The sequence below is a fragment of the Aethalodelphis obliquidens genome, unplaced genomic scaffold (assembly GCF_003676395.1).
Source record: "Aethalodelphis obliquidens isolate GAN/ISIS:26980383/991018 unplaced genomic scaffold, ASM367639v1 scaffold14, whole genome shotgun sequence".
Lineage (NCBI taxonomy): Eukaryota > Metazoa > Chordata > Mammalia > Artiodactyla > Delphinidae > Aethalodelphis > Aethalodelphis obliquidens.
In genome coordinates, this window is record NW_020837958.1 from 31,716,174 (window position 1) to 31,731,557 (window position 15,384).

The 15,384-nt window shown below is 34.4% G+C and overlaps 1 protein-coding gene across 3 annotated transcripts in view; it reads right to left on the reverse strand.

Moving 5' to 3' along the window:
• Positions 1-988: 988 nt before the first annotated feature.
• FAR1 (fatty acyl-CoA reductase 1) overlaps positions 989-15,384 on the reverse strand; it is a 73,760-nt gene continuing 59,364 nt past the window's right edge. For all 3 annotated transcript variants that reach the window (XM_027115309.1, XM_027115311.1, XM_027115310.1), the window contains 3 exons: positions 9,557-9,686; positions 7,045-7,172; positions 989-4,735 (listed from right to left, as the gene is read on the reverse strand). In XM_027115309.1, coding sequence (XP_026971110.1) covers positions 4,573-4,735; positions 7,045-7,172; positions 9,557-9,686 — 421 coding nt within the window. In that variant the 3' untranslated portion in view covers positions 989-4,572. The remainder of the gene's footprint in view (positions 4,736-7,044; positions 7,173-9,556; positions 9,687-15,384) is intronic.

The window sequence follows — 15,384 nt, forward strand, 5'->3', positions numbered from 1 at the left end:
TAACGTTATTTCTACAGTGTAAAAGGTGCAAGCTGGTTTTCCTCTCAACAACCAGAAATCAACAACCCAGTTCGGGAAAATGACAAACCTGTGAAAGATGTAACATGAAGCAGAGAAGTAGGTATTATATGTCAAAAAATTAAGTACTGATGAAATAAATATATATTCTCCTGGGATGACTATTTTAAATAAAATCCATTCATCTGTATGTTTAGGTTCAGGTGTGTTTGTTAAAAAATAAAACAAAAAAAGCAGCTCTAATACTAGGGTAGAGTCATATGAGATTATCTTTGTAGTTCAAAGACCATCAAGTATTAGCATTTTTACGTGTTTCAACCTAACACTTTCTAGTTACACTTTGCTCTCAAAAACTGAAGATAAGCTTTCCACAGATATATGTGAGAGAGAGAGAAAGAGAGAAAGAGAATTAGGTTTTCTGTATAACAGCAGAAAATAAAGGAATTCTGCCTCCAAAGCATCTTTGGAGGACACCTAATTCAACCCCATAAAAAAACAAAGTCAAACGTCTAGGAGAGAATCTCAAAGTAAATATTTTGAAGAGAATAATGAGGCACGCTTATATATTTTAATGAATTCGGAAAAATCTCCACGGCCTCTCTTCATCTTTTTTTATAATTTCTTGGCTGCACCACACAGCATGTGGGATCTTAGTTCCCTGACCAGGGATTGAACCCACACCCCCTGCATCCCTGCATTGGAAGTGCAGAGTCTTAACCACTGGACTGCCAGGGAAGTCCCTGCCTCTCTTCATCTTGTATATAAGTATAGGTATTGTATGTGATCTGTGACAAAGGAAGGGAGGGAGGGAGGGAGGGAAAGAGAGAGAGAAAGAAAAGAAAGAAAACGACAATTATAGCCTTATTTGCCCACCATAAAGATATTTAACTCATATTTATCACTTTACATTTTTCTTTATAAATGTATTCTTACAGCCATCAACTTGCAAAGGAGCACGTCAAACTTAATGTTACTCAAATTTTCTTTAATAAAGAAAAATCAAAGGAATAATTTAACAAATATGCTCAAATGACAAAGATGATTTGTTTAGGAATCTTAAGGGTAGCAGAGATGTATGCTAAGAGAGTACCATCATAAAAAAAAAAGGCATTCATTCATTCTATGACTTGAAAATGTCTCAAGATAAAAATACTAATTCAATAAGAAAATATTTCATATTTCTTTTATCACAGAGACTGTAAATTTAATTAACACATTTCTATATCAAGTTATGCAGTATACCTTCCTTTCTCTAGCTTCTCATGCAAAAGATTAGGGAGTTTTTCTCAAAATAGAGCAAGTCAGTGCTAATATTTTCAAGTCACAGCTTGGAGTCAGCCTAGAAGAGCTTGGCTAGGAAGGACATTTATATTCACCTGTACCCCAGCCTGATATCAGCTCTCTCCTTTTTTAGTTACCCTCTATTACTAATGAATGATTCCTTATACTTACTCAATAGACAAATTACAACAAATGTATTTATAAATTAATATAATATCATTCAATGTGGAGGAGAGGAGCTGGAGCCTAATGACACCCTGGCACTGTTTTTAGAAAAACCACCTCATTCCAGCTAATAAATAAAAATGATACTTTAACAAAAAGTATTCATCCTGCCTATATGCTTCCCCTAAAATGCTGTGTAAGAGATTTAGAATTCAACAAAATTAGGATATAAAAAGTAATGAGTACACCTTTAAAAAGGTAAGAAGTATAAATGAGAACTGTTTCCCGTAATCCTAACCACATTACCCCATGAGTAATTTTCAGGACAATTATTGTAAAAATACAATAAATACTATAATGGAAATATAGGGATTCATTTATTACTTTTTGGTTTACAAACAAAGGCACCCAATAATGCTTCTATTATTTCTTATAAAAGACTATCGATTTACATTTAAAACAAAAAGCAAAAAACCCTGAAACAGTTCCTACAGACAAGCACAAAAAAGGGAGAGAAGATTTTTCCTCCCTGCTTCCAAGCTTTATTACACAGATTCAGAAAATATTTATTTTATACCATCCTTAAGTCAAAGAATGTATTGCCATGCTTCTCTGTGTTGAGTTTTTGAACATATTAATGTTGCCAAGTCAAGTTTAAATACAGTTATAATGACTTCACGACTGACAAATGCATATGTTAGAATTATAAGAATCAAGGGTGAATAGGGGGAAAAAACCCAATGTTTAAAAATCAGCTTTATCAAATGAGTTAAATGAAATATTAGATTTATTTAACAGGCTATCCTGTTAAAATTTGAGTTTGTGTGTAAAACACAATCAGAAAGAACTAAAAACCATATCTAGCAAATGACATAAATACAAATGATTTCCAAAATCTTTGTTTGAGTTAAGCTTAAAGTCAAGTTGGTGAGGATTAACAACCTATATACTTTTTATACTAATTTTAGAACTTTAAGTTCCAGAATGACATATTAAATTATTCATTAGCTTTCTTTTGACAGAAGAATTCTAAACACACAAAATTAATGCAGTGGCCTCAGCACCCTCCCAGTTATCATTTCTTTAAGTTAGATTGTAAGAACAATTACTAGAACTGACAGAGTTCAGAGACATACACCTTCCATGTGCTTCACACACCTGCCAAAGTTGTACCTGATTCTTTTGCAAGACACAAAGACAATTCATCTGATTCTAAGTATATTCAGCAGATGTGTAAAAATCATACAAATGTTAGCATGTTTTCAACACATTATGGAAATGTATTTGGAGAGATGGAGTACTCAATGTATAGAGCATCTATAGTTAACTTTGTGGGCCACTTCAAATCAAAGGCATCATCATTTATTCCATTTTTAGACACTGCCATGGTCTCTCACACCTTACACAAGGTATGGTCCTAAACCAGAGACTTTAGTATCATTGCAAAGAATACATATGTATTTATATTTATATACATATTTCTTTTAAAATAATGTTTTAAAAGGTTTACTACAGAAAATCTGGCTTCAACATGGAAGCATTTTCCTTTTCAAGATTATACACCTGCATGGAAGAAGGTGGTTTCCTTTACATTTAGTTTTTTCACAATAACAAAATAAATTTCTTATACATTGCATTTAAATTGATGAAGAAAATTAAGATGTAAAGTTCTATGTAACTTTTTGTATTGTGAACTGACTTCATTAAACATATTCAAGACACATTGTTAATGATTTAAATATAGTACAACTTGATCAGCTAAATTAGAACATGTTAGGCTGATATGTTAAAGCAAATGTGTTATAACAGTAAGGAGAGTTACCTACTATTAAGATTTAAAGGGAATTGTAATGTATCATTAAAATATACATCGATTTTCTTGCTATTACTTGTTTCTATAATGAATTCCTTTCTAAAAGCTAAAACCACATGCAGAAAAAAATAAATGATATCTTTAAACTCATTCAACAGTTTGCTACCTTATGTGGTATGTAAATAAAGTTCTTTAATTTTATACACATTATTTTATGTATTATTTTGTTTTTCTGGAAGAAATTCAGCTCTCAAGGTCAAAAATTAGTATGTGTTTACACACGAGAACATTTTCTTAATGCTATGACTACCTGCAAATACATTCTTCCATAGTAATGTACTTTTAGTTTTCATTGGAAAGACAGTATAAGCCTTTTAAAGTCCTATTAATAAAATTTATAAAGGGCAGAGAGCATAAGTATGGTGAATTCCTCCCTGTACCCACACCTGCTTGTCAAAGTCTCAAGTAATCATCCAGCTTCAAAATATGAACAAAATGTCACAGAACGGATTTTCATTTGGTCATAATGTGGTCAAGAAAAATGTATTCCTATTCTTTTTGATACTAACTGTCTTACTGAATTTTCATTTTCCTTCTAAAAACACATAGTGTATGTTGACATGATTCTCAAACTCATTTAGATCCAGTAGGGCCTCTATAATAATATATTGCCTTCTGATTATGAAAGCAACTGACTGCTTATAGAAAAATGATATGCATCAGACCTCTAATCAGAGAAAGAAAAATGAGAACGTGTCTCTCATGTCTGAGACTACTCAATAACTTACAGGATGAGGTGAAAATAGTTTGGTTGTAATTTTAACAAAACTAAAACCCACTTGAACTGATGAAAAAAATCAAACACTGAAGAATCAAATATCTACCACTTAGCTAGTATTCCTGTCCAAATAAATGCTTTCCACTGCACTAAATATTATAATTAGAAAATCACTGTATGTTAAGGCATATTTTAATTAATATGTTCCAGAATCGCACAGTTATACTGGTCAGTGTTCCTATTTCCCCACTCCTATCCTCACCCAACCCCTTTTCCCCAGGGATCAAAATGTTAAGTCATGGTTTTGGTGGCTATTATAGATTTGAGTTGGCATACCACAGTGTATTCACTAGGTTTTTATGAGCATATGTTACATAAAACGTTCCATAATTTACTCCACACTCTGAGTTAAGATGGTTTAATGTCTTGACAAAAGGTGAAATGACTTAAGTACATTTTACATTTTGTGCATTTAGACCACCATATGCATAGATGTTCTAATGCTAAATTCTTGTCTTCAGTATCTCATAGTGCTGGATGCTCGGAAGTAAGACAGAAACTTGTAGCACAGACTAACCACAAAGTACCAGATGTTTCTTGCCATTTGTGATCTTGCGATAAAAATGCGCCAAATCAGGATCACGAGGATAGTATTGAAACCGTAACGTATGTTCCTCAACCTGAAAAGCAAATCAAGAAATGTACTGGATACTATTTTCTAGAATAGAATATTGTTGGACAGCAGATAATTCATGCTCAGTTTTAATCTAATCAAAGTTCAAATCCATATTAAGCTGCAACTTATTTAAAAACTAACTAGAAGCAACTTCCCTGGTGGTACAGTGGTTAAGAATCCACCTGCCGATGCAGGGGACATGGGTTCGAGCCCTGGTCTGGGAAGATCCCACATGCCACAGAGCAACTAAGCCCATGTGCCACAACTACTGAGCCTGTGTGCCACAACTACTGAAGCCCGTGCGCCTAGAGCCAGTGCTCCGCAGCAAGAGAAGCCACCGCCATGAGAAGCCTGCGCACCGCAATTAAGAGTAGCCCCCGCTCTCCACAACTAGAGAAAGCCCGCTCGCAGCAACTAAGAACCAACGCAGCCAAAAGTAAATAAACAAATCTATTAAAAAAAAAAAAACTAACTAGAAGTCCTTAAATTAGAAAGTTAGCAAACATCAAACAAACCTGACTGTGCACATTCTGGACAAGAGTCCATCAAACAATGCATTACCTCTATTAATAATGAATAATGCAAAGTTTTTTTATAACTACATTTGGGATGCAAATTTATTTATTTAACAAGTATTATTTAGCATCCTTCTGTATGCCCTATACTGTGCTAGTCAGCAAGTACATTAGTAGGTACAATAGACATATCTCTTGCACTTCGGAGCTTCCTATCTAATCTAAAAAGGTAGATTCATCATATACATCATCCTACAGACAAAATAAACATTTTTTGGACATCTTTAGCTGCTTACAAGTTGTCAGACAAGTGAATTTACTCCTTCAGTCACAGGATCAAAAGCCAACTGGACAAGTCCTCATTCATGAAAGAAACATGGCACTTGCTCTAAATAGGAAGACCCTCCTATTCTCAAAGAGCAACATGCACATTATCTTGCTCATGTTTCAAAACATTTTTGATGTTTTTTAATGGTGTTAGAAAGGAATATAAATCCTTTAGATATGCAATACTGTTACATAAATTCCATTAACTTCAACAGGCAGTGAAAGATATAGGACTACAGTTGATCCTTGAACAACGTGGGGGTTAGGGCATCGACCCTCCAACAATCCAAGTATAACTTCACAGTCAGCCCTTCTTACCCGTGTTTCTGCATCAGTGAATTCAACCAACTTCACATTGTGTAGTAATATAGTATGTATTTGTAGAAAAAAATCTACATGTATCAATAAATGGACCCATGCAGTTCAAACCTATGTTGTTCAAGGGTTAACCAAACAACACACAAACAATAGGTGTAGACAAAAGAGCTTTGAATTAGGAGTCAAAGATCAGTATTCTAGTTTGCCCTGCCACTTAATACAATACGACCTTGTCAAACACAATTTTCTTAAGTCTCCATTTCCTCATCTATACAACTAGCTGCCCTATAAATTCTCAAAGAGTTGAAAACACAAGAATAATAATGTGAAACTTTTGAAAACTGTTATAAAACTTGTATTAAAAAATTACTATGGGGGCTTCCCTGGTGGCGCAGTGGTTGAGAGTCCGCCTGCCGATGCAGGGGACACGGGTTCGTGCCCCGGTCCGGGAAGATCTCACATGCCGCGGAGCAGCTGGGCCCGTGAGCCATGGCCGCTGAGCCTGCGCATCCGGAGCCTGTGCTCCGCAATGGGAGAGGCCACAACAGTGAGAGGCCCGTGTACCACACACACACACAAAAATTACTATGAATAAAAGAGATTACTATTAAAACTAACTGCATCTCTGAATAATGGATTAATAGTAATTTTTCCTTTTCTATTTTCTGAGGTTTTTTTTTTTAACAATTAGTATGTATTACTTTTATAAGCGACTAAGAGAATAATTACAACTATTTTATAAACAAGGAAAAAAATTCTATAGTGAATAATGTATTATTATACCTCTTTTCCTCTTCTAAAGATGTATTTAAATAGGGTAAAAGAAACTTTACATTACCTCCAGTTTAAAATATATTTTTATTTTCTCCTAATATCTTTACTTCTTCCTTCACTAGCAATAAGGGAAGATTAAAGTGATATTTAAAACTAAATTCCACCTGACTTTATTACTAATGGACAGTATAAGCTGATGAAAATAGGTTCAACAATCATAGGCTAAATTAATACTACCATAGTTACAGCTCAAAGGCAACCACTTTTCTTAAATATTGATACAATATGTTATTAGCAGTATCTCAATTTATCAGCTTAGAAAAAATTGTAATATTTCATAAGGAAGACAAGATGAAATCAAACCCATATAAAAACGTACTTGTTCAGATGTTTTCTAGCTGCAGGGAGGCCAGACATTTCTTCATTCAATACATATTTCTTAGTTCCCATACAGTAGTTCTCTATATATTCTGCCCAATGTAACTGTCGTACATCAATATTAAAAGTCTACATAAACAAAAAAATTATTGGTTACTTTCTTGGATAAGTTTTTTTACAACCAGTCAAAAATTCACACTTTTTCTAAAGGCTAATTCCACATGACATGATTACAAAACATTTACTGTATTAATTGTTTAAATGTTACTGCTACTCACAAAAAAGTTCTTATTTCATATCGTCCATTAAACAAAGAAACATTTGAGAAGATAATCTAAAAACTCATGTCAGCTTTTAAAGAGGAGTACATGAAGAAGAAAGAAGCCTGCACCATTAAAAATAAATAAATAAACCGACAAAATCCCATTGTCCAAATAGACCTAAGTATTCCTTTTATACATGTAACAATACACCTGTTTCCAGTTTCCTTCTGTCTACACTATCTCTTCTTTTTGAACATCCTGCATACCACACAGATTAATTTTCCTAGAGAAACAGTATTGACATGAAGAGATAGAATATGTTATGAAAGCTGGCTTAGGAATTTAGATAACTTTAAGTAGGCCATTTGATGAAAAGGGTAGATAAATCTGAAAAAGAAAGCCTTACAAAAATGCTATTTCATGACAAAATAAGAGGGCTATACACTGCTCAGTGCTCCTCCACACACAATCAGGTAATTTTTTTGGTGTAATAAATTATTCACAATTTAATTTACCATTATTTCTGAAAATAGCAAGTTCTAGACCAAAAATAAAAAAGCTACCATAAATAAATCACTAAAGTACCAGTGCACTGAAATGGAGACTTGACTTAAGATATGAGATATTATGAGAAGGTCACACATATGTGCAACTGTATTCCCATAGGAAGAGTGAAAAAGAATAGAACAGAAGCAGTATCTGAAAAGACAATGGCTGGAAATTTTCCAAAAATGGTGAGAGACCAAGCCAAAGATTCAAAACACACATATACCACATATACACACATATATCTACACATATTAGAGTAAAACTGCTGAAAGTCAAAGAAAAAATTTTTTTAAAAACCAGAGAAGGCACTGTGGATTACCTCCAAAGAAACATTAGTCTGACCAACTGACTTCTGAAAAGAAGCAGTAGAAGCCGAAAGACTATGAGAAGATGTCTTCCAAGTGCTCAAAGAAAGCTGCTAACATAGAATTCTATACCAGTATAAATATCTTTGAAAAATAAAAATAGTCCCAGAAGAATAAAAACGGATACAAACTGACATCAATAGAAGACACACACTAGAAGAAGTATACTAATGGGTACTCTTCAGGCAGAATGAAAATGATTCCAGATTGAAGTCTGGAATCATTAGAGGAGGATGGACGATGGAGGAAGAAATAAGAGCAGTAAAAGGACAATTATGCCAGTAAATCTATATGAATACTAATTGACTAGACTACAATAGGAATGATTGTGAGGCACATAACATAAATATAGAATTAAAAAACATAACAACATAGCAGATAGGTGTTACCCTTTGCATTATCCAAGAAAAGGTAGAAGTATCAATATTATATTAGACTTTGCTAAATTAAGAAAGGATACTGTAAAGCAGCCGCAAATTAGACTGGCTTTTCAACACTAAGAAAATAAGACAAATATAAAAAGAAAGTTGTCTTTAATGTGCTGAAATCATGTAACAATCACAAACTGAGAATTCACTACCAACATACCTGCTACTCAAACATATTCTCATATTCTGGATATATTTCAAGCAGAAAAAAAAATAACCCTAAAGAGAAGATCTTATAGCAAAGACTCTAGTAAATATATAGTTAAATCTCAGTAAAACTGAACAAAATAATCATTTCTAATTATGAGGTTTAAGTAGAGAACTAAAGTAACATATAACCATATAAGTTAATGAGGATGGTAATCAGAGCTAAAACATTTTATGGTCCTAAATATTATTAAGGAAGAGGCTATAGAAATTGCTCAATTTAGACTTTGTTAAGTATGCATGTTCAAATATCTAAGGTAACCTTAAAAAGAAAATACAGAGTTTAGTCTCAAACTAACGGAGAGCAAAATGTGGAATGGCAAAAAGTAAAAGAGTATACAAAAGCAATTTCTGAGAGAAGGTTTTCCTTAAAACTTAAAGAAAACAGAGTATTTGGGGGGAAAATGCATAAAGAAGTCAAAATTCTCTTTGAATCTGGCATTAAAGAGAAAAAGAGAATCAACATGTCAATCATGCTTTGAAAATACCTCTGCTACTCTCATACTTACATTATAAATTCTAGGATAAAGCAACTTTATCACCACCAATTATGACTGAAGCTTTAATGGGAGAATATAAATAGATCAAATTTCTTATTGTATAATGGTTGGGGGAAATACTCAATTATTTCTCGGGTTGCTAATTAGCATACTCTAATTAGTATGCTACTTGTTTTCTAATATAAAACAGAAAATACTTGCCTTTTTATCTTCCGGGTTTAGTTGATTCATTAACATATTGACATTGTCAGTATTCCAAACCCAAGAATTACTTGTGAAATATTCAAGAAACACCATAGCTTTGTGAAGACGAGTTATTGTCTTCATCATCCTGTATTATAAGAAAAACTGAGATTCATAATTTGCATAGATAGGGAAAAATCTCATCACCACCCAGGGAACCAGTTTCTATTTTGAGACATTAACAATAAAATTGTAACACGTAATTCAGTAAGTGTACCAAACCACCAGGAAATAAGAATATTTCTGCATCTTAGAAGAACATTCTATAAATCTAAAATGAATTTAATACAGCAGCAGTAAGTTTAAGCAGCAGTAATTGAATTTAAGCAGCAGTAAATGCCTAAAGAGAGTTCTGCTGATATATGAAATTAATTATCAAAGGAAATGCAATACTTCAAGCTCAAATTTTCTACATACAATACTAAGCAAATAAATGGATTCAATTAGTATTCCTTTCCTTTTTGTTCCTTAAGCCACATTTTAGTTCAGCTGCATTTTACTAAGATTATCTGTGAATTCATAACATACTGTTCCATTATAATCTCAACTCTTCATGGAAGCAAAGTATACAGAAATATTCATTTGCCATTTAGTCAACTCTCTCTATATATTTTAAATAACTTTCTCTTGAACACTAACGGGTTCCGTGATTGTCTGGACGTGCCATGAAATCAATGACTCATGTTGACAGCTTTCTGAAAAAAATATTCAAGATATTCAAGATATTCACTCACCTTCCCAAGTCCCCAATATCCATCCTTATGGAAACAAGGGAGTTCGATACTTTTTTTGTTTCTTTTTAGAAGTGTGAAGGGCTTTAATCTTTAAATTTGTCATTTTATATATCATGGCTCACCATAAGTCATTGATATCGTAACACTAACCAGAAAAGCAACATCTATACAATAATAATTACCTACGATAAGTAGAGGAACGGAAGAAAGAACTTTTTGAAACAAAACACACACCAAAAATTCCTAACCTCTGGTAAACAGAAAAATTACGTGTGAAGTAATACTTTAAAAGAATTCTATTTATAGTCCCACAATAAGTAATAGCATTATATGCAGTTTAGAAGTCCCAAAATTATGGGCTTCAGAAACGGGGGAAATAGGAGAAAATTAGAACATTAGAAATGGGGGGGGGAATCAAAACAGTAACATTAGCTAAGAAATTCTGATGACATATACATTTAGAAAGAAACCCTAAATCCAGAATACTGAAAGAAAATGAGGCAACATGGACTATGTAAAGAAAAACTGTACTTCATGCAAGGAAGCAATTCCAAAATAAAACCTCCATTAAACACAAGAAGAATTATTGAGCATCAAAGGCTAAATGTGGACAGGAATAGTTCAAATAGAAAGTACTTGAAGGGAAAAAAAAAACAATTCATGCTGCTTTTAGAAAAGAGATTAGGCAATTTTTTTCTAAAAAACAACAAAAAGATTTAACAGATTTGTAATTAACACCCACTATCACAGCCAGTATAGTACACTTGAATCACACATATACACATATTTAGTTAATGTGATTTTCCAACATACATCTTACTAAAAAGTTTTTCTTCCTAACTCCTTTTTCACTGACAATTCTCACCTAGTCTTATTTTCAGATTCATTCAAGTGACAGAATTACCCTAAAACCAATCACTGATTCAGCCATTATGACAATAAAAAATTGGAGGGGGAGAAGGAAATCTGAAAGGTCATATATGTGTGAAGTTCACAGAATACTTATCAAGCAATAAAACTCTGGATTGAATACTATGGGGGATAAAAAGAAACTTAAAACTTTGCATCATCAATCTTTGGTTAAACATGCTGTAAGAGCAGATGCCTGGGACTACAATGCCATGTATGTTCTGAGTATTTATTACAGCAACCTGTAAAAAATAATCACAATCTTTTAGAGGCAGGCAAGATCTTAATGGTCATCTAGTCCAGGGTTCCTCAACCTCAGCACTATAGACATTTTAGGGCAGATAATTATTTGTGGTAGGGGGCTGTCCTGTGCACTGTAAGATGCTCGGCAGCATCCCTGGTCTCTACTCACTAGATGCTAGTAGCACCCATCCCCCAGTTGTGATAACTAAAAACATCTCCAAAAATTGTCCAATGTCCCTTGAGGGGGGCAAAATTGTCCTCCACTGAGAATCACAAAGATAAAAAAATATCATATTCAGAGAAGTTAAGCTGGAGAAAGTTAAGCTAAATAATCAAAAAAAAACAAGACAATGGAAACATTTTTTTAAAATACCATTTTAAGAGTGATGAAATATCTACTACATTTCAAGAGCTAGAGTAAATAATTTATACTGCTTCTACATGTGATAATATCATGCATCTTAGTCCCCAGTGACTATTAACCAGGAATCCATATGATGTGTATACTTTTTAAATTATGTCAAGATATAGAGTAAGTCAGATTTTTATCTAGCTGGTACTCAGAATAATGTAAATGAGTAAACTGGACATCACGAATGACATGACTGACATTAGTTTAATGCAGAACTAGGTATTATATTAAGGCCCCAATATAAGGTATAGAGGCCAGTACCTTGCTCAGTAAATATCTGAACAAATTAATATAAACTACGTATTTATATTTGTAAATATGTAATTTATATTACATATAAATTAATATAAATTTGCTATATTTATATTTAACATTTATAATATTGCCTAAATAAAAAACCTTTATATCTCTTGTTGCTTTTACAGTATAGGCTCCCAAAGCATCCCTGCTTTGATACTTAGGAAGCCTTGTACAGGACAAACCTCATGTAAGAAGATTCTTTATTTGATGTTTCCTATTTGTAGCAAATTTTAATTTCCAAAGGTGGCTGCAAATATTATCTCCCATCTTACATGTTCACCTATAATATCACCTTAATTATCGCCCTATTAAGAGGTGAAGGTAACTTATACAAAAAGAATGAGGAGGAAGTGACACTGTGTGGCTTCCGTGGGGAGGTAAGAAAAAGTGATGTAGCTTTCTGCCTTGCTCACTGGAATACTCACCCTTGAAGCCTTCAGAGGTCATGTATGCTGTCCAACTCCCCCTGAGGCTGCCAGGCTGTGAGGAGGCCCAAATTAGTCCACGTGTAGAGACCACATTGAGAGGCTCTGAGACTATATGAAGAGAGAAAGATGCCTGGCCACCCAGCTGCTCTGTACCCTTTCTCTCCTTTACCATTCCTACAGTGTACCTGCTCCAGCCCCTATGACTGCAACCACTTGAAAGATCCTGAGAAAAAACCACCCCATCAAAGGCTTCTAGAATTTCTGACCCACAGAAATCATGAGCAATAAATGACATGATTACTGTTTTAAGATACTAAGTTTGATGTCAATTAGATCTCAATTTTTTAAAAAAAGAAAGATAACAAATTTGAAAGATCTGCTATGCAGCACAAATAATGGGAACAGATATCAGTACTGGGAGTGAGGGACTGCTATAATAAGAATCTAAACATGCAGTACTGACTTTAGGATTAGGGGGCAGACAGAAACTGGAAGGCCCTGGAAACCACTGCTAAAACCTGGAAGGACCAAGAGTGTTAGTGGAAAAAATAAAAGGGCTCTAAGGAAACTGTTGGTGAGAGTTTCAAGGTAAGTGAGGAAAATAATGTTGGAAGTTAAAAGAACAAAATTGTCACCTGTGGTCACATGGAAAATGTATCTAATAAACTCGATGATCTAGCTAAGATTTCCTCAAAGATGATCTTAAAAAATGAACTATCTGTTTGGGTGCAACTTGGAAGGAATGTAAATTTCCAACCAGGAATTCTTTAAGAAACATCTTCTGGGGATAGATCAAATCCAGAATGTAAATATAAGATTCTTTGTTAGGACCGCAGAAAGATTTAAGGTAGTATACTTCATAGAACCTTTCAGACAAACAAAAGTTTCACTCTAGATGTTAAAGACATGTCTTACATAAGCTCTATTGTTTAAGAGGCAGGATGTAAGAGTCTAAGGATCTAAGATTCAAGGGTGTTATCCCACAGCAACCTCATAAGGAACCCAAGATAGAGAAGGTTATGTCTCAAAAAGATATGTGGGCTTTGGTCTGATGGAGTGGATTGTTTTAAAATAGATACATGGGAAACCCACACAGTTTTAACAGGAATCCTATGAGTTTACACTTAAAAGGACAGAGACAGTACCAAATGAAAAGAGGCCTCTGGATCAAGGGCCAGCAAACCAGAGCTTAGGGGCCAAATCCACCTGTTTTTGTAAATAAAGTCTGATTGGAACACAGTCATGCTTATTCATTTACATATTGCCTAAGGCTGCAGAATTGAGTAGTTACAAGGTGGAAGCTACATTTAACAGCAGAGTTAAGTAGTTACAACAGAATCCATGGCTCACAAAGGCTAAAATATTTACTATATGGCCCTTTACAGAAAGTTTGCCAATCCCTGCCCTGAAGATTCCCAACTTTTTACAGGCAGGAAGTAGGGTACGAAGGCTGTTCAGTTGCAAACACAGGCCATTTTTTTTATGGGAAAAGAAGGATGACTCAGAGGGGAGAGCCAAAAGCCTCAGAAAACAACCAGGGAGTGGGAATGAGCCCTAACTAAGAAACCATCAAACGGGACCCTGCTGGAATGCAGAACTGTTATGGACCACTGATTGCTGCATGCCTCTCTTTTTCTCTCTTTCGAACAAGACTGTCTAAAGTATTTCCTATGCTTGTCTCACTATTATATGTTGGGTGGACAGGCAGCAGGTAACCTGTCACTTTAGTTCACAGGTTTTCAGATTAACACTTGAGGAACTATACCTGAAAAAACACTCCTAAAGAGCTTCATCCACAATTTACCAGATTTCGCTGACCACACTGGCTTCAAGCTGACGTCAGAGAAGTTTTGGGGGGAAAAGGCAAGAGTATTTTCCATGTAGGAGGAATATGAATTGTTTGCACCAGAGGCCTGACTATAGCAGACTGCACTTTCCAAAAATGGCTGCAACAATACCTTTCATCTCACCCGTTCATTTACAAGATGACCTTGACTATTCTCTATATCCCTTCTTCTTCAATCTTGGAGGATCTGTGACTCGCCTGTGACTAAAAGAATGAGGTGGAAGTAGTGCTGCATGATTTCCTTAGGTAGGTCAGAAAATGCACATAACTTCCACCTTGCCTGCTGAAGCACTTTTCCTTGAAGCCTTCAGTTGCCATGTAAGTAGTCCAATTCCCCTAAGGCTACCACTGGTCCTTGCAAAGAGACTCTATGAAGAGATCCTGACACAACATGAAGAGACAGTGATACCAGCTGTTCCACTGCACGCCCCCCTTTCAGCTCCATCTGACCACAATCACATGAAAGACCTCTAAGACAAAGTTGCCCAGTGGATTCCTTCCTGAATTCCAGATCCTGAAAGAAATAAAATGACTACTGCTGTTTTAAGCCACTAAGTTTGAGATGATTTGTTATGTAGCAACATCTACTATAAATTATTTAATAAACTTTGGCTCTTCATTTTTTAAGTTTACTAAGCCCCATTTTCTGTGTAAAGCACTGTGATATATTTAACTTATTTTACTTTTTTGACCTAGTTTTGATTGTTCTGCTCTAATTTGCAACAACTTTATTAATATCAAGACAGCATCACTGCCATCACTCATAAATTTACATCTGCTTTTTAGCCACGAAAGAATGTTGCCAATGACAAATACTGTACTTTGCAGATCATTCTAGGAAAACTTGAAGATAGTTTTAATGTATTTTGGATCTTCTTTCCACTGAGTATTTCTTTACCTATTCTAAAGTTGTT